General features: G+C 34.8%; 1 protein-coding gene across 3 annotated transcripts in view; it reads left to right on the forward strand.

Moving 5' to 3' along the window:
- The window catches only part of SPRED1 (sprouty related EVH1 domain containing 1), a 117,972-nt gene that overhangs the window by 25,233 nt on the left and 69,284 nt on the right, over positions 1-23,455 (forward strand). For 2 of the 3 annotated variants that reach the window (XM_045822555.1, XM_045822556.1), the window contains exon 2: positions 22,575-22,749. In XM_045822555.1, the coding sequence (XP_045678511.1) occupies positions 22,575-22,749 (175 nt within the window). Of the gene's footprint in view, positions 1-22,536; positions 22,750-23,455 lie in introns of those variants that run through there. The other variant, XM_045822554.1, reaches the window with a different exon arrangement.

A 23,455-nucleotide genomic window follows, 5' to 3' on the forward strand; every position in this document is an offset into this window, starting at 1 on the left:
CCCCAGATAAAAGTGATAGAGTTGGTATATACACTCTAAACCTGTCAGTCCAAAGTCCAGGTTTTCTACTTATTCTCCATAGTATTCCTTCCTTACATTTGCCTTTTCCATCAATTTTGTTATTTGTTTTTTCTGGCAAGGACAGGGCATAATCTAATTTTAACATTCAAGATGATTATTTGCTAATAATAGGTATATAGCTATTTCAAAACAGAAAAGTAATTGCAATTCCAAAAACATTTATTATATGGATGCTATGGGTAATGCAGTGTGCTAGACATTGGTGGTACATGAATATATATATAATGTGGGGGGGGACATTTGTTGAGAATTTTTGTTTACTGTGGCTTCTCTTCCCCTCTGTATAGTTAAGGGGTAGGGGTAGGTGGTATGGCTATTGTAAATTAATTCATTATCCATGAGTCCACATGGTTATTTATATATTTAAAGATATACTACATAAGTATATATGGTATTTAGATTTACATATATTTGTGTGTTACTTTTAAGTACTCTGTCATTTTACAATTTCAGTAATATATAACCATTAAATGATATATGCTGACTAAACATACTAAAGCACTTTGTCCCGTATTCCACATGAGCAAAGAGACTTAAATGACTTGCCTAAAATCATAAGGTGGATTTAAATACAATTTTTACACTTCCTACTATTTGAAGTACTGTTTCTGTTACATACTATCTTCAGGCTTTTAGAGTATTCCTTAGTTCTGATGTTTAGGATTTGGTGAACAAGTCTATTCCGTACACCTTTGTGGGGGGGGGTTTGAATTCATTCTGTGAAGATTGAAGGCCCAACTCTGTAACTTAACTAGTTTTTTGATCTTGGATTTGTGAAAAACTGCATCTGTAAAATGAGGATAACTATACCTGCTTTGGAAGGTTATTGTGATGATTAAATGTAATCCATGTGAAGCGTTGAACTGTATCTGCACATAGCAAATGCTGAAGTATTGGCTACTTATCACTGTCAGTAGTAGAAGTCCTATTTAATTGATTAAAAAGAAACATTAAAAGTTCATACTATAGAATGTGGAGGATACCGAACCAGTGATATCTATCACAGCTGTGGATGCTCATCAAAACATGAGAAAAAGATACACAGAGACAACCAGGTCCTGTGGGGAAATAGGGACTGAACAGCCACTCTCTCTCTAGTGGAGAGCGCCACCCAAGCAGGCTTTTATTGGGTTCGTTTACATAGGAACTCAGGTAAAGCTCATTAATCATTACCAGGAAGTAAGGATCAAACAATAGATAACAAAGGACTCTGAGGGCCTATTTTGAGTCAGGGTCAGATAGCTAAAGAGCTGTAAAACTTTGAGGAACAAACTTACTTCTTGCTTGGACCCTTATCATTTCATTGAGAACATTCTAAACAAAGCAGGTTTCACAGGATTTTACATATTCTTTCTTAGGTCTGATCGCCCCAGGGAACCTGCCCTTTCCAGCCACAGGGCTGCACCACCCTCTGTCATTGTTTCAGGCTTAGGTGGAGCAAGGGAAGTGAGGCAGCCAAGAGATTAGGAGATTTTCCCGCAGACAATGAGGACTCACGAGTTGTCAAAGCTGAAGGGCGAGGGTCCATCACCCGCTTCTGTAGCCCCCAAAGTCCTTCCTTCCTTCCATGATCATGCCTGTCTTAGGTTGTTCCCCCCTTTGGGAATCTTACCTGTCATTGGCTAAGTGACCAAGCACTGGGGGCCAGGCAGGGTGAAGTAAAAGGAGCAGAAGCAGTGCTCCTGCGGGGGTGGAGGGGGGTGGGGGCTGAATAAGCTTTTGTCTCCTTGCTGGCTTAGGGTCCAAAGTCATTCCCTCAGCCTTAGCCTTGGCAGGGGTTACAGCTTCTGATACCAGGCAGGGTGGTTCCCAACAATAGAATAAATACTAAATAGTCATGTGACAGACATTTATGGTGAACTACCTGGGATAATTTTACAAGTCTTGGTATTTCATGGAATCGAATTGAGTGAGAAAGAATTTTGACCAGGTAGCATCTTGTCTCTAATTTTTTGGATGAGGGTACTAAGCCTAGAATGACCAAATAACTTGCCCAAAATACTGCACTTGCATATGTCAGTCTCAGGGTACACTTTGGCTTTATGACTGTTAATTCAGTGTTCTCTTTACTATTGATTTTTCCCCCACCATTTGTCCCTGGGAACCCCAATCTCTATTGAGAGCAGTAATTTATTTGGGAATGTCGTCTTTATTTTTAGGAATCATTGATGTCAGTGTCAACACTGATTTCTAAAGCATAGCCAATGTAAGTCAGAAGAGAAATATATAATTTACCTTTTTAAGGGAGTATGATAAGCATAATAATGCTTTTTAATCAGAATCCCTTCAATATAGGCTACATACAGGTCAATGAAAAAGCTTAGGTAAAATCATTCAGATTCTGATGCTAGCCACTAGGGTCTTAGCATAATGTAGGTTTTTGAGCTTTTGGGTGAGGTGGTTATTTTTTAGAAATGTAAAACAGACAGAAAAATACAAAGAATATATCAGTCATCTGTATATTATCAAAAATTAATTATCTATGTCCTAGGTTTCTAAAGAAAATCTGTTGTTTTGTGGTGGTAATTATATCAATAATGGAATTAGGCTATTAAATCTATTTTACCTAAAAATAGATAAAAAGTAAAAATATTGTGATATTCTCAGTTATTTAGGACATTTGGCTGGGCACTGTGCTTATTAAGTTAGTATGTGACACTACAAACTACATTTACTTTTATAAGCAAGAATATAGTTTGCAAAACCAAATGAGTTAGAATGAATATGTGCAAATTATTTAGTGTGTCTTATGACTAAAAGAAATATATTTACATTGTGAACTCATTTGATCATGATTCAGGAATATAATTGTAGAATGGATAGCATATTAAAGGGGAAGCAATGAATAACTGCTATTAGTGAGCTTAGTTTGTCACCTAACATCTGTATGGAAAAGGTTATTTTTTCCCCATACATACATAACCATTGTGATAAATTCATAATATACCAGTATGATGAGATATTTAGAAAGTAAGGTAAGATGAGGAAAAGTCATAGGAACTTGTCAAGTTGTGCTTGGAGAACAACTGATTAATGAAAAATATTAGCTATCTCAAATAATTGAAAGCATCATAAAATATTAGGAGTAGACTTACCTTGTCCCTGAGAATAAAGCTGGAATCAATACATGCTGGCTTACAAAAAGAAGGGATGTAAATACTTTACATAAAAGACAGTTTCCTAATGATGTGATTTGACTGATAATGGAATGGACTGTGAGGTGAAGTTGAGTTTCTCAACTTGTTGGAAGTGTCCACTTTGTTAAAAAATGTACATTTTTTGTGTAAAATTAAAATACATGGATTTAGAGAAATACCTTATACATTGAGATTTATGGATGAAGAAAAAATTGGCAATAACCATTAGTTTCTTGGTTAAAGGAAAGTACACATACTCAGTTTATTATGTTCACACAATTCCTGAAATTTTTAAATGTAAAGTTGATACTTAGTTCTGCATATTTTCTTCTTTAATAGATACCATGAGCTCTTAGAGGGCAAAAAGAATATTTTTGTGGCTGTTTTAAATTTATGGAATATCTCTATGAAAGCTACCTATGGAATGAAAAAGCTTTGACTTGTTTTAAGTGATTGACTATTGATGCTGCTTTCTGAATTGTCAGATTCCAGTGGACAGTAGCATTACTCCATACTGGTTCCATAATACAGTGGGAGAGTGCATGTGGATTTACTCTGTATGCACTAAGCATTCTTTTTTCTGCTCAAGAACCCATGGATACTGTCTTTGATTCATTCCAGCCATGTCCACATAAAAGCTACTGACTTACACAGATAAGCAGTGTTCCAATAGCTTGTGTTTTCAGACTTCGGATACTTGGAAGTTCTTATCTATGCCTATTTCTTAGTATCAATGGGAAATGAATCTATATCTTTACCGTAATCTGTTATTCATTACAACTTTTGAAATGAAAGTGTATTCATCTAGTTATGGTTGCTTTTATTTTGCCCCTTCCTTCCTTCCTTCCTTCCTTTCTTCCATCCTTCCTTTTTTACTTATTTATTTTTAGAGAGAGGGGAAGGAAGGGAGAGAGGGAGAGAAACATTGATATGAAAGAAACATTGAACAGTTGCCTCTCGTATGCTCCAGGACCAGATTGAACCCTCAATTCAGGCATGTGCCCTCACTGGAATGGAGCTGGTGACCTTGCGCTTTGTGGACAGATGACCAACCAACTGAGCATATGACTTGGGACTCAACTCTATTCTTCTCTTTCTCTCTTTCTCTTTTTCTCTCTTTCTCTCTCTCTTCTCTTTCTTTTCTCCCTCCCTCCCTCCCTTCTTTTTCAGTTTAGTATGCCTTGTAATTTTTTTTCTTTATACCCAGACTTGATGTACTGGGTAACAGGAACTGCTATAAATAGGCCTTTAATGATGTAGTGGGGGTATGGGAAGTGCTTTATAGGCATATTATTAGGTCTCAGTCTGTCCCTCACCCTTTTTGAAGTATGATTGACAGAAATTATTTATACTTCAGTGTGCATAACATGATGTTTTGCATTGTGAAATGATTGCCACAGTCAATCAAATTAACATATCCACCACAGCATGTAGTTGGCATTTTTTTCTTTTTTTGTGTGTGTGCTGTAAGAACATTTAAGATGTATTCTGTTAGCAGATTTCAAGTATATAATAACAATATTGTTAATTACAATTTCACAACTGTACATTTGATCTCTAGAACTTACTTATTAGGTCTTAGTCTTTTTGTGCTCTTGTGTCTCTGGATTGTGTTGGCCTCCAACAGCATTCATGTGCTTTTTATTCCCCCCCAACCCTTTTTAGAAAGGTCAGGATAGTCAGAGGGGGCTGTAGTTGAGTATTTCCTTTCCCCTAGATTAGTTAGGTGCTGATAAAACTCCAAGACATTAGGCTGTGGTAAATAAATGCTGTTGGAGGCCAACTTTGTTAAGAACAGAGTGCTCTGATATATTGGGTTGGCCAAAAACTTTGTGTGTTTTTTTCTGTAAGATGGCTCTAGTAGTGCATAGTTGTTTTTAACTTCATTTGAATCAATTTCATTAGATTTTATTGTGACAGCTGTCATGTCAGTCAGTGTGCATTGAAAAACTAATCAAAATTGGTGAATTTTCATATAGCCATTTTAACATTCAAGATGGAAGAAAATACACAACATTTTCGGCATATTATGCTTTTTATTTCAAGAAAGGTAAAAATACAACTGAAATGCAAAAATACATTTGTGCAATGCATGGAGAAGGTGCTGTGACTGATCAAACATGTCAGAAGTGGTTTGCGAAGTTTCGTGCTAGAGATCTCTCACTGGACAATGCTCCACAGTCGAGCAGACCAGTTGAAGCTGATAGCAATTTAGACATTAGCTGACAACAGTCAATGTTATACCACACGGGGGATAGCCGACAGACGCAAAATATCCAAATCAATAAAGTTATTGGTGGAAATGAAAAACATGTCTTATTTTATGAGAAAAACTCTACGTAATTTTTGGCCAGCCCAGCATTTCAGAATGCTTCCTTTTCCCCTTTCCTTCTGGAAGCACGAAGGGATTTTCTCTGATATTTGCTGTAAGGACTTGGTAGATCTGCCAGAGGTAGAACTCACAAAAGTGAAGGGCACTTCAAGGACGGAGTCTCCTTAGAGTTATTATCTCATTGCTACCTCAAATTTTCCTACCCACAGAGGTGTTTCCCACAGAGGTGTATGCTCTCCAGTAAGTTGGTGGTTCTCTGTATTTCTTTGCCTGTGTCTCCAATTTGGGGAGCAGCAGATTGTCCTGTGACTTTATTTCTCTTATGAATCTGAGAAGAGTTACTGATTTTTTCAGTTAGTTCAGGTTTTTACTTCATAGCCCAGGTTGGTAGCTTCCAAACTTCTTACAGGCTGGTCTAGAAACAAAAAGTCCTTACTTTTCTAATAAATAATTTGCTTGTGTTTTCATAGGTAAACAATAATATAATTTACAAATAGGGTACCTTTTAAATTGGTATTTATATTTGTTTCTCTTCTCCCTCGTCTTTTAATCATAGTACCGTAATTTTAATTTTTTAAAGCCTTCCTAGTAAGTAATATCCCACATCTGGCTATAATAGAAATGCCTCAGGTGTTTCACTTTGAGGTATGGTAATATTTATGGTGACTTTAACAGCTTTTACCATGTTAAGGAGTATCTTTCTAATATTTCTTTACCTGAAATGTTTTTAAGAATTAATACTGAATTTAAGGTTTTTTGTTTGTTTTTTCAAGCATCATTCAAGGTAGTAAAATTTTTCTGAAATAGTGGCTCTGGGTTCCCAGTTTATTTCCCTTTTCAGCATTTGAATCTTGGTGCAAACTATGTAAAAGTGATATGGTCTCAATTGTTTATCAAATTTATATTTAAGATTCTTCTCCTCCTCCTCTCTGTTTTCTCTATTTTTTTCATACTATGTATTGTTTTGTTGTTACTTGTGTTATCTGTAATGCTATTTAATAATGCTATTTAGATGGTGAACTCCTTGAGGAAATAGGAACTCTGCATAAAAAATCATTCTTTCTGACAGGAAAATCATTCTTTCTCTTCCTTCACTTTTACCCTTATCTCTAATTTACCTCTGCTCATTCTTAGGACTCAGAGTGTACCTGGTTCCTAGAAAGGCCAATCATTTTGAGTATAATAGAATTAGGGTGGAGGGAAGCTGGGTGTTGGAAGCAGTTTAGACTGGGTGTCCAGTTTGAGGAGTATTCTATTAGTTGACACTTAAGGAGGCAGCCAGTGGAATACCTGAGGGGAGCATGTGCATAAAGGAAAGAGGAAGTGTGGAGGCCAGGGGATGGATAAAACTCTTTAAGGAATAGAAAGAATACCATTGTGGTTGGAGATAGTATAAGTGAGTTAGGAGACAGTCAAAGAGGTATAGTATTATAAGTTATGGTAAGGAGCTATTAATAGATTTTATATCCCTGACCTTTGTGGCTCAATTGGTTGAGTGTCATGCCACAAAGTGAGGGGTCACCTGTTTGATTTCCAATCAGGGTGCATGCCTGGGCTGCAGGCCGGTCCCTAGTTGGCGCCTGTGTGAGAGGCAACCAATCGATGTTGCTCTCATACATCCATGTTTCTCTCCTGCCCTTTCTCCCTCCCTTCCCCACTCTATAAAAATAAATAAGTAAATTTAAAAATGTATTTTGTATTACCAAGCTGTCTTTAATCAATATTTTGCTTTGACTGTGGAGTTTTTGTGTAAGTGCTTTCCTTTGGAACTTATTTTAAGATTATCTGAAGTCCCAAGACTCGAGTATCTAGTTATATTGCTTGAAGTGATAGGAAAGAAATTATTCTGAATAGAATATTATAGTGACTACCTTTCTGTTAATTTATTCAAAATTAAGATCAGTTTTTACAGTTTGCTTATATTGCCAAATACAACTACACACCAGAACTACTTCAGAAACTCAAAATACAGGTCTGCTTAGGCTCATCCCTTAGGAATCAGGGAGTGGACCTTGGGAATCTGTGTTTTTAAAAAGTTCTCCAGATAATACTCATAGAGCTAATTCTCAGACATGAATTTAGGAACCTCTGAGCCAGTGGAACTTTTATCTAGAACATTTTGGCCATGATTCCTGGTCATTATTAAATGAATTTTCTGGGATTTTACAAGTTTTGTATTTCATGTTTAAGATCAAAGTGTATTCTGAAATGAAAAATGTATTGAAGTGACATTTAGTTTAAGGAATTGAGGATAAAGTACTAATTGGTTAATTACTCTTGTTGCTTCCATTATTTGGAAGATCCTAAAATATGCTATGTTTATTTATCTAGTTTTCTAGTTAAAAAAATAGGTAAATGCAGTGGTAAAAATGGATAAAACCAACTTATGTTTTTGTTGAACTAAAAAATATTATTTCCTTAAGACAGGCTGTGAAACCAGTTCACATATAAATGAGCCAGTATTTAAAAAATCAAGAGATTTCATATAGGCAGAATTTCTAGCTTCTCTAAAAAGATCAAAACATTCTCATAATACTGAGCCTGCATCCTTACAAGACAGCTGCTGGAGTGTAGAGGGTAAAGTTCCCTTTACATGGCCACAGTCTCCACTTCTACAAGTGTCATAAACCCTGGAAGCAGTAATCTTTGCTCATTTATGTTTGTGTTTACCTCTGCTTTAAGATCTAAGGTAATAACTAAGGTATCAGTATAGGCTGAATCTGAATCTTCTGTGAAGTGACTAGAAATAGAAAATAAAACATTTATTTATAAATAAACATTTATTTATAGCTATTAAATTCCTTTAGAAAAGGCAGACTATCCCACTTAAAATGATTTGGCTTAACAAATTGCTATTAACAAAATGTGAACTGTTAGTTTATTCTCTATTATTAGAGAAATGAGTATTCCACATTTATTGGTATGAATGATTAGTACTTTTGCATTCAAATCATACTTCTAAATGATACTTTAAATAAATTAGTGTTCTCTTTTGCAATTTAAGACAAAACTGTTGTCTTGGCTTTTATTAAACTTTATTCTTCAGATTTTCTTGCCTATCTTGAGCCTCTGATCCCCATCATTGACTCCTCTCTTCTTCCTTAAAAGAATCATTTTTAAAGCTCAGTTTCAGTGGTATATTCTACTTTTCTTTTACACAGGCTTCTGATTCACTCTTGAAGCTTTCTTTACCAGGATTAATCAGTTGTTCCTCTGAACGCTGGTGGCAGTTTAAAAAAATTATCACCCTTATTATTTATTCAAGTTACTTGTATAGAGAATTCTCAAAGTCCAGAAACTGTGTCTTATTCATCTTTGGATACTTTCTATTTAAAATACCTGGCTTGTAAAAGACACCCAATCCATCCATTCATTTATCAAACATCTATTATATACTAGGTTCTGTTGAATTGCTTATGCTTTCCATGGCTTTTAAGTTATTTCCTTTGAGTGTTCTTATCACACTTGACATCTGAACTTTTATTCTATATTGACAACAGCTTCTTTTCTACATCCTTTACACTGTGTAGAGCACTACTGGGCTGAATCTTTATAAGCCCACAGTTTTGGAGCTTGTCTGACTCCTGTATTTTTTAGTACCCTCCTTTTCTTACTTCCCTAGTATTTGTTCTGTCTGAGTTTTGTTGAAAATAGTAAATGTAGGATTCTGCCTGCTACTTCTATCTATAAAGACACTGCTCTATTCACAGGCTTCATTATTGAAATAGCATTTGGATTCAAATAGTATCTTCTAGCTGCCTTTCTGTCTCTGTTTCTGACTATTCCAAGCTTTCCTGATCCTATTTTTCGGTATAATTATGTTTAAATACCAATTTAATGGTATTCTCCCTGCACAGAAGCCTGGACCAGTTCCCTTTTGAATACACAAGGCTTTCACCAGTGGATTCCTATTTAGTGTAAATCATCTTTGTTGTCTTCAGTAATCTTTCAGCTCAAGCAAGAATAGCATATATATCGCATACTCTGTGTCCACTTTCATGATGTGCCACTCACTTTAAATGATTTTTTACCTTATCTTAAATCCATTCCCATGTTCCCTCCTTCAATATGGTAGTGGCCGCTGTTGTTTTAGTATGCCAAGAGTACCTTGAGTCTTTTTCTGTTAAGAGTGCCCTACTTTTCTTTGGCGAATCATCCCTTCTTCATTTTCAGGCCTTTTGATTTAGTTGGGTTGACCCTCTGTGGGATGATTGGTTCAAGAATTATCCAGTAACCCACACCAGACAAATCAGAGACAACGAGACTCAATTCCAGCACTTTTGAACTCTGAGTAGAGATACTGTGACCATAAGGATTTTGTGTACCTAGAGCTAATAGGGTGGGGAGATAAGTAAACTTAACCAGAATCAACTTTAAAATGAAGTCAGTTTTACTTAAAATTAAAAATCCTTTTGGTTTGAAGCATTGTTAGTGCACTTGAAACAACGTCTAAGCAGGGATCCTGCTGAATTTCATATTGGCAGTTGAATGTTGTGTCCACTTGCAGGCAGAGGTGTGTGTGCATGCACAGGTACAAGAGAGGTTGCTTTTTAACTTAACTCTGCAAGAGTGCAACAGCTTCTTCAAACCCTGAAGAATGAGGTCAAATTATTTTTTTAGTAGAAGAGTATATATAAATGTAAATCTTGTTTTTTGTCTGTGAATTACATAAACCATTCATTTGCTTGGTTGTAGTGATAAAAAGCATAGACTTTCTATTCAGACCTTTGTTTGATTCCTTATTGTATCACTTACTATCAGTCTACACCATTGAGTATGGAAAAATTGAGGGGTTAAGGAAATCTCACTGAGAAAACCTAGCTCTGAAACTAAATCTGAGTTATTTTAGTCTAACTGGAGAAATATTATTGAGATAGAGTTTTTATTTTGATTCTTAAATGGATCCCTGTTCTTTTGGTTAATTGGCATCTACCAAGACTTACTTCTCAGAAGACTTGATTCAGAGGAGCATATGTCCTGCCATTCCACTTTAAAATAAATCTACTTTGTGCCAGCACAAAATTGACTGGCAGTAAACTTTCACCTGTGCTCTTTCCCTACTCTAGATACATATTTGATGTTCTTTCAAAGTATTCTATCACAGTTCACTTTTTAAATAAAATGTTATTTGAATTTTGTCTGCCTCTGTGAGTGACATTTTAGGTGATGCTTTGTAGGAAGATATATGTTAAAAGCAGCAGTGTTTTTCAGATTTACAACTCAGATTATTGAAAAATGACTAATTATTTGTTACTGATTTTTATATAGAATATTATTTTAATGAATAAATTACATATAATCAGGCAAAATTAATACTTAGCTGATATTAATAGAGCGAATTACAATAAGAAAACAGGTCTTTAACTAAGGTATATATGTGAATGTGTTCTCATAAACTTAGCAGCTACTTAGCACCTTTTCATAGTAATAAATACTACCAAATCCATTCTTGTGGGGAAAAAATGACTTTTGGTTAACTTTTTAAGCTCTGGTTCTCTGGAATCTTGATAAAGAAAGATTGTCAATTGTATTAGCAGCGCTATAAATTGGTAAATACCACATGTACCTGAAGGATTATGAATGAACTACAGTAGTACCCCCTCATCCATGAGGGATACTTCCAAGACCCCCAGTGGATTTCTGAAACTAAAGATAGTACCAAATCCTATGTCAGCTGTTTTGTTTTTTTTTTAAGATTTTATTTATTTATTTTTAGAGAGGGAAGGGAGGAAGAGAGAGAGAAAGAGAGAAACATCAATGTGTGGTTGCTGGGGACCATGGCCTGCAACCCAGGCATGTGCCCTGACTCGGAATTGAACCTGTGATGCTTTGGTTTGCAGCCTGTGCTCAATCCACTGAGCTACGCCAGCCAGGGCGTCAGCTGTTTTTTCATATACACCTATACTCCCGATAAGGTTTAATTTATAAATTAGGCATAGTAAGAGATTATAACAATAATCAATAATAACCTAGAACAATTATGACAGTAAAAATAAGGGTTACTTGAACACAAACACTGTAATACCACGATTGTCTATTCCGATAACAGAGATGGCTATTAAGTGACTAAAGGGAGGGTAGCACATAAAGTGTGGATATGTGGGGTAGAGGGTTGATTCACATCCTTGTGGGAGATGGAGCAAGGCAGCGTGATACTTCATCACACTAACAACTGCACACAATTTAAAATTATGAGTTGTTTTTTCTGGACCTTTCCATTTAATATTTTCAGACCCCAATTGATTGCAGGTAACTGAAATCTTGGAAGTCAAAAGTATGTATAAAAAGAGGGGACTACTGTATGTACCTGGTGGAAAACAAGATCTTTGATCTGTCCTGAGTGTGGTATATTCCTTTATCTGTGTATATCCCTTGCCAGGACCTAAAGAAATACGTCCACAAGACTGTTATGGAATATTTTAGTCTCTGTATGGAGCATGGGTCTTTTAAGCCTGGAATGATTTTTACCCATGGGGTTTTATTTTTTCATAATTGAACTATCAGTTAAGGAGCTAAAGAATAGTCTCTAAATTCCTATGAGGGCTCCTGCTGAGGAGAAGTCTTGAAGTTGTCCTTCTGTGTTTTCTGTTTTTGTTTTTGTTTTTGTTTTGAGTGAAGAATGCTAAGTAGCCTGATTCACGTTGTATGGACTTTGATTATTTAGTTCAGCTGAAAACCATCTGTTAAGGGTGGACATTGAGGATATCCTTTTGGTATTATCACTATCTGCATGTGAAATATTGTTAGTTTTAGTAGCAAGAGAGTTGTGATGAAACAGGTAAATGTGGAATGTCAAGTTCTTGCTCTACCTGAGGTACTATGGGTGGTACAGGGCAGTTTAAGATGTGGTAAATAGGAGAAGTTTGAAGTTAAATAATAGAAGATTATGTTAGAGGAATCAAGGGTAGTAACTGCTTAATGAAAAATGTACATGATAAATACATTGAATTCATCAGAAGGAGAATTCCTCATTGCCTCTAGAAGCCAAGACAAAAATTAAATGTGGGTTTTTAAATACAAAGGAGTAAAGAGCAATTCAGGGGAGAAAATGCAATCAAAGGTAATAATTTCATATATTTATTTTTTAGTTTATAAAAAGGGCAAAGGCAGTGGGGATTAGCTACAAGTATATGCTAAAAAGTGAGCATTTCAGATAATCTTTCAATATAAACTTACCCAACAACTTCTTATTGTAAGCTTCCCTGTCCAATATGGTCACTGTTGGCCATATGGAACTATCAGGCACTACTCAGATTCAACATGTGCTGTATATGTAAAATGTGTACCAAATTATGAAGACTTGGCTGAAAAAATATATAAAATAGCTCATTAATTATATTAATTTTCTATTAAAATGTTATGTTGGATATATTGGATTAAGTAAAATATACTAATATTTCATTTGCTTTTAGGTTTTTTTAAATTGAGGTGAAATTAACTAATTTAACTATTTAACAACTAAAACCATTTTAAAGTGTATAATTTAGTGGCATGCAGTACATTCACAATGTTGTGCAACCACCATCTCTGTCTAGTCCCAAAACATTTTATTCATTTTGGTCCCAGATCCCTAAAGAATTGGCATTTTAGATGTGCAGGGTTGTCAGCTTACCCCTGTTATTCCTCTGTCCTTTGCCGTTAAATGCTAAGATGTTATATGCATGGTTATATGCATTCTCGGCATAGTTAAGCTGTAATCTAAATACTTGCTAGGTGCATTTTAAAAAGTGAGAGCTCTTCACTTCTTCTAAGGTCGCATGTACGGAACCATAGAAAGAAATGGCAACATATTCAAAAATTGTGGGTACTAAATGTGAGGGAGGGATTCTGCTGAATTCCTTAATGAAAGTTGTCTTAATAATGTTGACAATGAAAGCATTACCTCCTTACTGTCAACAGAATCTCCCTGAGTATGTTTTCTGACCAGAGAGAGCATTAGTCTCTCAATGAATTCTCTTGCCATTGCCTGGAAGTAGTCAGAAAAGTTATTACTTCATCTTTGTTACAAATCCATATTTTTTCATTAATATTTCTGGTAGCACAGATAAGACTAAGCAATATAATTTTACTGAAGACACTGAGAAACAAGGGTAATAGACTACTATGCCTTCTTCCTATAGGGTGGAAAGGAACTTCTCATACAACTACACAGTGATACACTCAAGGATATCATGTACCTAATTTAAATAAGAAAAATGCAACAATGTTTGCTTTTTGCTTTAAATAAGAGTTATTAACCACAGCTAACCATCAAGATATCAATTACTTGAGTCTCCTACTCACTCACACCTTACGTGATGAAAGCATTAATAGAAGATGCCTGACTCGGTACGCGTCAGGGAAGACTTTCTGCAGAGTAAGAGATATAACTAGATACTGCATTACACTTTAGAGGTTGTTCATACTTACTGTAGAGTCTATAAGAATATGTCTCTGTTAAACCTGTGCCTGCTTTCAAAGGGGGAAAATCATTTTTCTTCTACCACCAGGAATCCCTATCAAGCATGGATATTTCTCTGAATATCCATCTAAGGTGCAAGAGGACTGTGGAATTCCCTCTTTTGCCTGTCTACCCCTTGAGTTCATATCGTCTTAGAACATGCCTATTTTGGTATACCCAATGTGGCATATCCAGTTTTCTTCAGGCAGGACCTTATTTGCTATCTCCTCTTTCACAGAGCAACCATTTTGTATAGTAAAATGAGCCAGCATATCTTTAGAAGAAATACATGCATATGATGTGATTTGTGGGATGTTCCACATTCTCAGATTATGTGGGAATGTATGTGGGAAGTATGTGGAGAAGGCTGGGATGCCAGGCTATATTTGAACAAGTCTACGTGTCTGGAGAAAACTACAAATTGTAAACTACTTATATTAAATGCTTCCTTTTTCTTTTACACCTAGTCTCCGTAATAATATTTGATATTTGGATGATAATGTTTACTTAAAATATATTGTAGACAACAAGATGTTTTGTTACTGTAAATATCCCTCTATGGAAAAATGTTATAAATTCTTTTTTTACTGAACAAGTTTTAAGGGATTCTAAGTACCGTTTTCTTTTGAGGGTGTTACTTGGGGCTGTTTTGTTTTGGTACTATAGTAGTCTGGACATCAGAAGTCCTGATGATTTCACTGGGCTAAAATCAAGGTATTGGTAAGGCTGCCTTCCTTCTGGATGGGGGAGCCAGGGAAGAATCGGTATTCTTGCCTTTTCCAACTTCTAAAGGGACTGCATTCTTTCTCTTATGACCCTCACCTGTGTTCAAAGCCAAGTAGTGTAGCATCTTCAAATCTCTCTGATTCTGACCTCCTCGTCTGCCTCTCTTTTCTACTTTAATTGATGTTATATTGGTTTTGCTTTCATTTTTGAATACTACTTAACATATTTTGTTCTCTTGGAAGTATAATGATTTTATGGTTTACTTGAGAGAGGAGGATGTAACTTCACTCCACCAGCATTTAGGTAACTCATGATAGGAAATATCTTGATAAATCTGTAAATTATAGAACCTAAAAATTATCACAGAGCAACATTGACCTTTAGACCAAATATTCTTAATCTTAGGTTTGTGAACCTTAGAATAGACTGAATCCCCAAAGTTGTATTCAAATACGAGTTTTTAGCTATATATGTTTTTTGTTTTGTTTTGTTTTATTTCGTTTTTCAGGGAAATAGTCCATAGCTTTAATCACAATTTCAACAGCATCAGTCATTACCCTACTACCTCAATTTGAAAACCATTTCTGAAATGGTTCTCAAAATGACTTAAATAGATAACAAACAAAATGGCTTAAACAGATCTAGCTTTGTCTCAGATGTTTTCTAAATTTGTGTACATATCTAATTGCCGACTGGCCATTTATAATGTAATAACTGTTTTTAAACTTAATATTTCTAAAACACTTTCTTTCATTTATTTTTCTCTTCTCTCTGTTCCTCTCTCCCTTTCTTCTCTCTGCTGCCTCATCCCACTCCACCTCTGGACTCCATGCTGACAGCAGTTTGATTTCAAGATGTCAAGTTTAACTTGTAATTTTTTTCTATTACTTTTCTGCCAGAGAGTCTGCTTATATCTCTTCTCATTTTCTTTAGTTCCCAATTTTTACATGGGAAACTTGCTTTACAGATAGATTTGGTATTGTGACAATGTGTCTATATAAACATCTCTATTTATTAAGATAGGTAAAATTTGTTATAACAACTTCCTTGATAATCTTTCTGCCTACAATCTGTCCATGTTTTAAATTTTTCTGTACTTTCAAGCTTTGTAAATCTTTATTTAATACCCTCTTTTGGTAGGAAACTTATTTAAGTAAGGACATGATTGATGTATATTGGCAATATCATTATAATACTTTGCCAGTTTCTTTGTGAAGATATAATTGAGCATATTTGAAGTAATGTTACATATTACATATATCAATAAAGTTAAGAAAAACTTGGAAGTTTTAGAGCATGAAAGGGTAGAAAGGTTTAGAAGTTGGGGTAAGCTTAGGAATGGGATGGAGAAATTTTCTGGTGCAGTTTCATGCTAGACCAGAATGGGCCCTGGATATGAAAAAAAAAATTATGGAGGTAGGTCTCTTAATTCAGCAGCACTGTACAACAGTTATAAAGACCTGGTTTCCATGCCCAGGAGAACAGAGAATCATATGTAGCTGAGAAACAAAGACCAAAGTGGATTTAACTTCTGGGCGATGGAAAAGGACATGTGTGTTATAATTCAGTAAATAATGAGTACTAGCTGTGCCTGACATAGGTGATTTAGGGGCTTTCTTACTTTCACACACACACAAAAAAAGTATTCTATTTGCTAAAGTGACTTCAAAAGAAAGAAAAAGGTTTTATTTCTTAATAAGGTGTAAAAGGTTTAAATAATAGGTATGTATGAGATCTTACAAAAAGTCAACAGCACAGATCATAAAGGAAAAGATATACATTTCACCATGGTAAAATAAAAACTTTGTGCTTTAAATGACAATGTTGCCCTGGTTGGTGTGGCTCAGTGGGTTAAGTACTGACCTGCAAACCAAAGGTCCCCTGATTCAGTTCCTAGTCAGGGCACATGCCTGGGTTGTTGGCCAGGACCCTCATTGGGCATGCAAAAGGGAACACACATTGATGTTTCTCTCACTCTCTTTCTGCCTCCTTCCCTGCTCTCTAAAAAGAAAATCTTTTTTTAAAAAGACAATATTAAAAAATAAAAGAAGCCACGGATTGGAATGAGGTATTTATAATTCATACAGCTGGCAAGAATTAGTATCTATTATATAAAGAATTTATGCAAATCAGCCCTGGCTAGTGTGGCTCAGTGGATTGAGTGCCAGCCTTCGAACCAAAGGATTGCCAGTTTGATTCCCAGTCAGGGCACGTGCCTGGGTTGCAGGGCCAGGTCCCCAGTAGGGGGCGCGTGAGAGACAAACACACATTGATGTTTCTCTCCCTGTCTTTCTTCCTCCCTTCCCCCTCTCTAAAATCAATAAAATTTAAAAAAAATTATGCAAGTCAATAGAACAAACACAGCCAACCCAGCTGAAAATTATGGATAGTATAAAAAGAATGAAAATAGCAGGAAGGCTGATGGGTAGATATATGATAGGCTTGGTAATAACACAGCAAGAGGTTTCTACAAAGGAGAAAAGAAAAAAAAGAGACCATTTATTTTTGTGTTTGGTCCTCTTTTTACTTTAACTTTATTTAAATACCAGTTAGAAATTTTAGAAAATAAAGCTCATGGTTACTATTAAGAATTTTAGATAATTTAGAACTCTTACTGTGTAGTTTTAACTTCATCATCAAGCCCTTTTGGCTCTTATGCCAAAGTAGACCCAAACCAGTCTATTCCTCTGAGTCCGTTATTATCACCTTAGTCCAGTCCAACATTACTTCTCACCTGGACTTCTTCATTAGTTGTCTAAGTCCCATTCTGTGGGTGAAAGGATATATTTGATATAATTGTTGAAATAAGATCACAGATTAACAGTTGAGATACAACTTAGATTTTGAATTAAATAAAGGAAATCAAACAACATTTTACAATAAGAGCTTCATTTCATTAGAATTAAAACTAGGATGAAAAAGCGGTTGTTACATAGTTCATTGTTAAAATGAAGAGTAGAGCTTTAGTTGGAAGTAATTTTAAAAATAATATTAAAGAACTAATTATTGTCAGAGTTGACGTTTTAGATGAATCACTGAGAACAGATGCCTTTCAACTGAGTAGTTTAAAGAAGCTCAAGAATGAAATTTCTGAGTTTTTGGCTGTAAGAATATGTTGTCATAAATGGCTGTTGTGTGAGAGACTGATAGATTGCAAATATGATACCCAGAGGATAAAAAAATCCAGCAAACTTTTGAATTTTAATTTCGTGATGGTCAATATTTATATTTTTCTTTATTTTCCACACTTATTAGAATGGCTTCTGTTGTTTACATGATCAGGAAAGAAAGTTTATTATTACTTTAAATAGAATATGATTTGGTTTCTTGCTCTTAAGTCACTTTTATCGAAGGAGGGAATGACAAGTGCAGGTTTTATTGTGCTACAAGGAAAAGTGTGACAAAGTTTGTAAGAGCTGCCATTAGTCTTTGGGGGTGGGTACATGTTTTAGACAAAGAATTATTGCTTTTATTTGGAAACAGAAAAGGACATTTGAAGGCAAGAAGGTTATGGGATTAAAAACAAGTAAAAAATTAACCTTGTCAAGAGTGAAGGTTCTGTCAAAAAAAATAACATGATATTGAACAACTTGAATTTTATGGTAAGTATTCTACTTTTAGGTTTTGAAGTTGAAAGCTGAAAGTTGTTAAGTTATGAACTAATGAAGGCCACTGTCAGAGGAATACTAGTTTACATAGGCTTCTGGAGTATTTTAAAGCTTGAAAGGTCAACTTGAGTAAGAGAAAGTTATATATTTGGCATGGTTGAAAACATGAGATTCAAAAAAGGTAAGGTTAAATTACTGGCCAGCTTTAAAATCTCTTTTGTTGCATTAAAGTGAACAATGTATCAGGCAACTTTACTCTTCCAGTAAGGAAATCATGTTTTATTTGCTTCTTCTAGAAAGGACAGTGTATCTCTTTTAGGTGGCACTTATATAAAGTTAAAAAAAAAAAAGGAAGGAAGGAAGGAAGGAAGGAATTGGGGGTATTAAGAGGAATTATGTTAGGGATACCTCTGTTTAAAGCATTTATATACTGTTAAAAATAACATTCTAAATGTTTATAATATCTTGCATAAAGCCAAAGAATGTTAAAATGTGTTTTTTTAATTTAAATTACTTATAGTTTATAAATATTAATTAAAATCATTATTTTTGGAGAAACTCAAAAATGAAGGGAAAATATTTAATTTCACCATTCTAAAATAACTATTAGGGTTTTCTCATGTTTTTAAATAATCTTATGTACATTTTTATATCTTTAAAATATAAAATATACCTGAGAATCATTATACAAATTACAAATAAGGGTTAGTAAGATTCAATGATGATACAATAAGAGTCTGTGTCCTAAAGAGGATAACTACTCTCACACTCTGAAGTCAAGATATACCCTGAGTTTCTAAATTGGGTATTTTACTCATTAGATCTTCCAAGTCTTAAAGAATCTAGTGTAAAATTCTTAAATTTCCTAGTTTATTACACAATTAGACAAGAAGGAAATCAAGATTCTATAATAAAATAGACACTTAAATGATTATTAGGAACTTGAATTTATGTTTTAGCCTACTTCTACCTTTGTGACTTCAGAGCTTCACTGAACTTAAAATATGTTGAGCTTCAGATGTGTAAGTTTAGTTTACATACATTTAAATCTAACATGTCTAAGTTACATGCTATGCTTTTAGTATATCCTTACACTTAAATTCTTGATAAACCAAATGATCTTCATTTAGTATTAATTCTATTCCTATAAGTCAGTTCCCACTAAAATAAGTTTCCCTGTGTTCTTGAGATACATGTTTATAGCAGAGGCACTTGTACCAGCCTATCCCAGGAGGATTCCAATTTGATATTTATGTCAATACAGTCTTTATGCACCACACTTCCACTGACCAGTTCTCTGAGTTGAAGACTGATAAGAATTTGGCCCAAACAAGAATTAGAGCCTCTGAAAAACTGCATAATAAAAAACCTTAGATAGAAAGGTCACCTATAAAGCTGAAGACTTTTGGAGCTTCTATATAAAGAATTATTTTGACACCAAAAATAGAGAATTATGGTTGACCATGTAAATTTGATTTTTCCCTGCCTGGCTTTGAATTACCAGATGGCAGCTATATCAGTTTAAAATTCTTTGTGTGGTAATAATAATTAGCACTTCTATAATGTTTATTATATGTCAAGCGTTATTTATATTTATTCAAAGTGGCTTCTGTAACTTCTTGCGGACACACAGCTAGTAAGTTATTGAGCCAGGATCCAATTTGTGAAAGTTTGACTTCAGACTTTTGACTCAACCACAACACAATACAGCTTTAGAAGCGTACAGTTCTTTGACAGGAAACTTGTTCCAGAACATATAAAGAACTAAAAAAAATTAGTGACAGAAGACAGTGTAATAAAAACATGACCAAAAGACTTGAAAAGAAGTCATACAAATGGCCAGCAAGCATATAAAAAGATGTTTAACATCATGAGTCATCAAAAAAATGAATATTAAAACAACAGTAGGTTATTAATGTATATTCACTACAGTCAATAAAATTTAAAAATCTGAAAACATCCAATGTTGGTACAAATGGGGAGCAACTGAAATTACCATATATTATTGATAGGAATGTATAAGGGTATAACCACTTTGGAAAACAGTTTAACTAGTTCATGGACAAACATACTACCCTATATGACCTATCAGTTCCATTCCTAGGTAATTAAGGGAGATGAAAGCATATGTCTCTACAAAAAGACTTGTAGTAGAATGGTTTTTAACAGCTTTATACATAATAGTTAATAACTAGGATCAACCCAAGTGCCCATCAGTATAAGAACTAATGAATAAAATATGATGCATCTATTCAGTGAGAGGAGTGCCTAGCAGTAAAAAAGAATGAATTACTAATGCAACAATGTAATCAGTGAAAAAATCAGACATAAAGGGTACAAGTGGTGATTTTATTTGATTACATTTATATGATGTCCCATTATTGGGGGGGACTAATGTATACAAGAATGGTTTGCATGACATTAGTGTAACCTGGCAGTCAAGGAGAGTGGACTGGAGTGCACATGCATGAGCATGACTGTCTTCATTGTAGTAATAAGTGGGGGGGTAGATGCTGTTGAGCGAGCATGTGTACTGTATAGCCATCACTTTCAAAATGACTGAGCAAGTAGAGCAACAAATCTACATTAAATTTTGCATTAAGCTTGAATATTCCTTCATGGAAACTATTTGGATCATTCTGAAGGCTGCATCTGTGGACAACTGATGATTGGCAGCATCATCACAACAGTGCTCCTGCTCATGTGTCACATTTCATGCAGAGTTTTCTGGTGAGACATCAAATCGTGCAGGTGATTTAGCTTCCCTCCAGATTTGATGTCCTGTAACTTCTGCCTTTTCCCAAAACTAAAATCATCTTTTAAAGGGAAGCGATTTCAGACCGTCAATGAGATATAGGAAAATACGATGGGGTAGCTGATAGTGACTGGGTTAAGTGTGTGAGGTCCCACCTATTTTGAAGGGAATGGAGGCGTCATTGTCCTATGTACAGTGTTTGTTGCATCTTGTATATTCTTCAGTAAATGTCTCTATTTTTCATATTACATGGCTGGATAATTTCTGGACAGATCTTGTACTTTAGAATTCGGAATGATGGTTATCTCTTTGATGGGAAGGAGGTTTAAAGGATGCCTCTGGAGTCATGAAAATCTTTTATCATGATTATCATGTTGGTTATGCAGACATGTACATTTATCAGAATTTGTTGAATTATACATTTAAGATTGATATGTTACTGTGTGTAAAGTATATTTCAGTAAAATACATAAAGTAAAAGAAAGGAAAGGGAGATTTCAGACAAGTACTGATGAGAGAAATGACAACTGGCAACCTAAGACTTAGAACATACAGAGGCACTAAGTAGCACAGAACTGTTACATAGAATCTTAATTGATATTCATAATAACCAAGACAAGTTTAAGTTATATTAAGTATATTTTTCATAGAAGTCAACAAGGTATACTGTTTTTTTTAGAAAGGATTTCATCAATAATTATTATATAAAAGTTTTAGAACTGTAAAGTGGTTAAATGTCAGTTGTCTAGAACATTAGTAGATGAAACACACTTTTTAGATTTTATGTAAAAAATAGTTGTGGTTAATATTGGCAAATGATTTTGAATGGAACTAGCATGTAGTCTCTTAAGAATAGAGTCTTCCAAAAAGAAGGCCTGAAAGGTTTCTATAGAAAAATTTGCTTGATAAGTTACTGAAACAGAACATTTGTTCATATAATTTGTGTGGTTTAGATTCCCATTTGTTAGAAGAAATAAAAAATGTGTCTGAGTTCAGAATTTTATTTATAATATATTCCAGAAATGTTAGAAACTTAGAGGTGTCACTATGAAATGTACCAAAATACAACAATAATTTGTCCTGGTTATATTGCAGCAGGTGAATATATATATAGAGAGAGAGACAAGTTTGATGATGGCTTGTATAATCTGACAGTGTGTGTCCCTGGGGTTTTTCTTAAGTTGTTTCAGAGCAGCCAAATGTGGTTGAACTATTCAAATAATGAATTGAAGTAAGAGTTCTGTGTAGCCTTTTACTGTGAGGTTAGTCTTCAAAATAAAGGTTAACTTTTTAAGTTAGTTTGCGGTTTTTAACGTCTTTCAAATAGGTTACTTTCTGTGGACTATCATGAAAGTAGTGAATATTTTAGTTACTACATTTTAACTAATGTGGTCTTTGGTTTCTCAAATAAGACTGACAGCTTGGTGGGGTTTGTTTGTTTGTTTGTTTGTTTGTTTATGGGGAAGCTAATTTGTAATCTTTGCATCTATTTTAGTAATAGTTATGCCCGAGTGCGAGCTGTGGTGATGACCCGGGATGACTCAAGTGGTGGCTGGTTACCGCTTGGAGGGAGTGGACTGAGCTGCGTCACTGTCTTCAAAGTCCCTCACCAGGAAGAGAATGGCTGTGCTGACTTTTTTATCCGTGGAGAGCGACTCAGGGACAAAATGGTAATTGATAATGCATTTATTGCTATAATTTTAAGATTTTGTAGAATGAATATGTACTTAAAATTCTGATTAGTGTACCACGGTTTATGAGAATTATTTTTGCCCAGGATCAATGATGGTGTTTCTGGAGCTCTTTTAATATTAAGCACAGTGAACTATGCCTGTTTGTTGTTGTCGTTTTGTTTGTTTGTGTTTGTTCTTGTTTTTTTTTTTTGCTTTTTTGCAATTGGAAGTACCATTAATATAAACATGTTAGGAAGGAGCTGCTTTTCTGAGTAGGTTTGATAGAAGAACATTCATGGATAGTCCCCCCAGTTACTAAACCAGCTGCACCCTGCGTCCCTTCCTCCCTACTCTCTCCTAGATTGGAAGCTGGCAAACCGTAGTTCACAGGCCAAATCCAGACCTGCCCCCCATTTTCATATGGTCTGTGAGTTAAGAATGGTTTTAGCATTTTTAAATAATTGAAAGTATTCAAAAAAGAGTAATAATTGTGTGACACATGAAAATTATATGAAATCCAAATTTCAATGTTTATATATAAAGTTCCATTAAGAGACCATAAATATCTGGTCCCTTAAACAGAAAAACTTTGCTGACCTCCACCCTAGACTTTTGTATTTTGTATTCCCAGGTACTTTCTCTTCATTTCCTATTAATTTAGTAATTCTAGCCTCATAAGACTACCAGGTAGCCAGCTTAGTTT

Source organism: Phyllostomus hastatus, unplaced genomic scaffold, assembly GCF_019186645.2.
Source record: "Phyllostomus hastatus isolate PE091 unplaced genomic scaffold, TTU_PhHast_1.1 phas_scaffold_501, whole genome shotgun sequence".
Classification (NCBI taxonomy): Eukaryota; Metazoa; Chordata; class Mammalia; order Chiroptera; family Phyllostomidae; genus Phyllostomus; species Phyllostomus hastatus.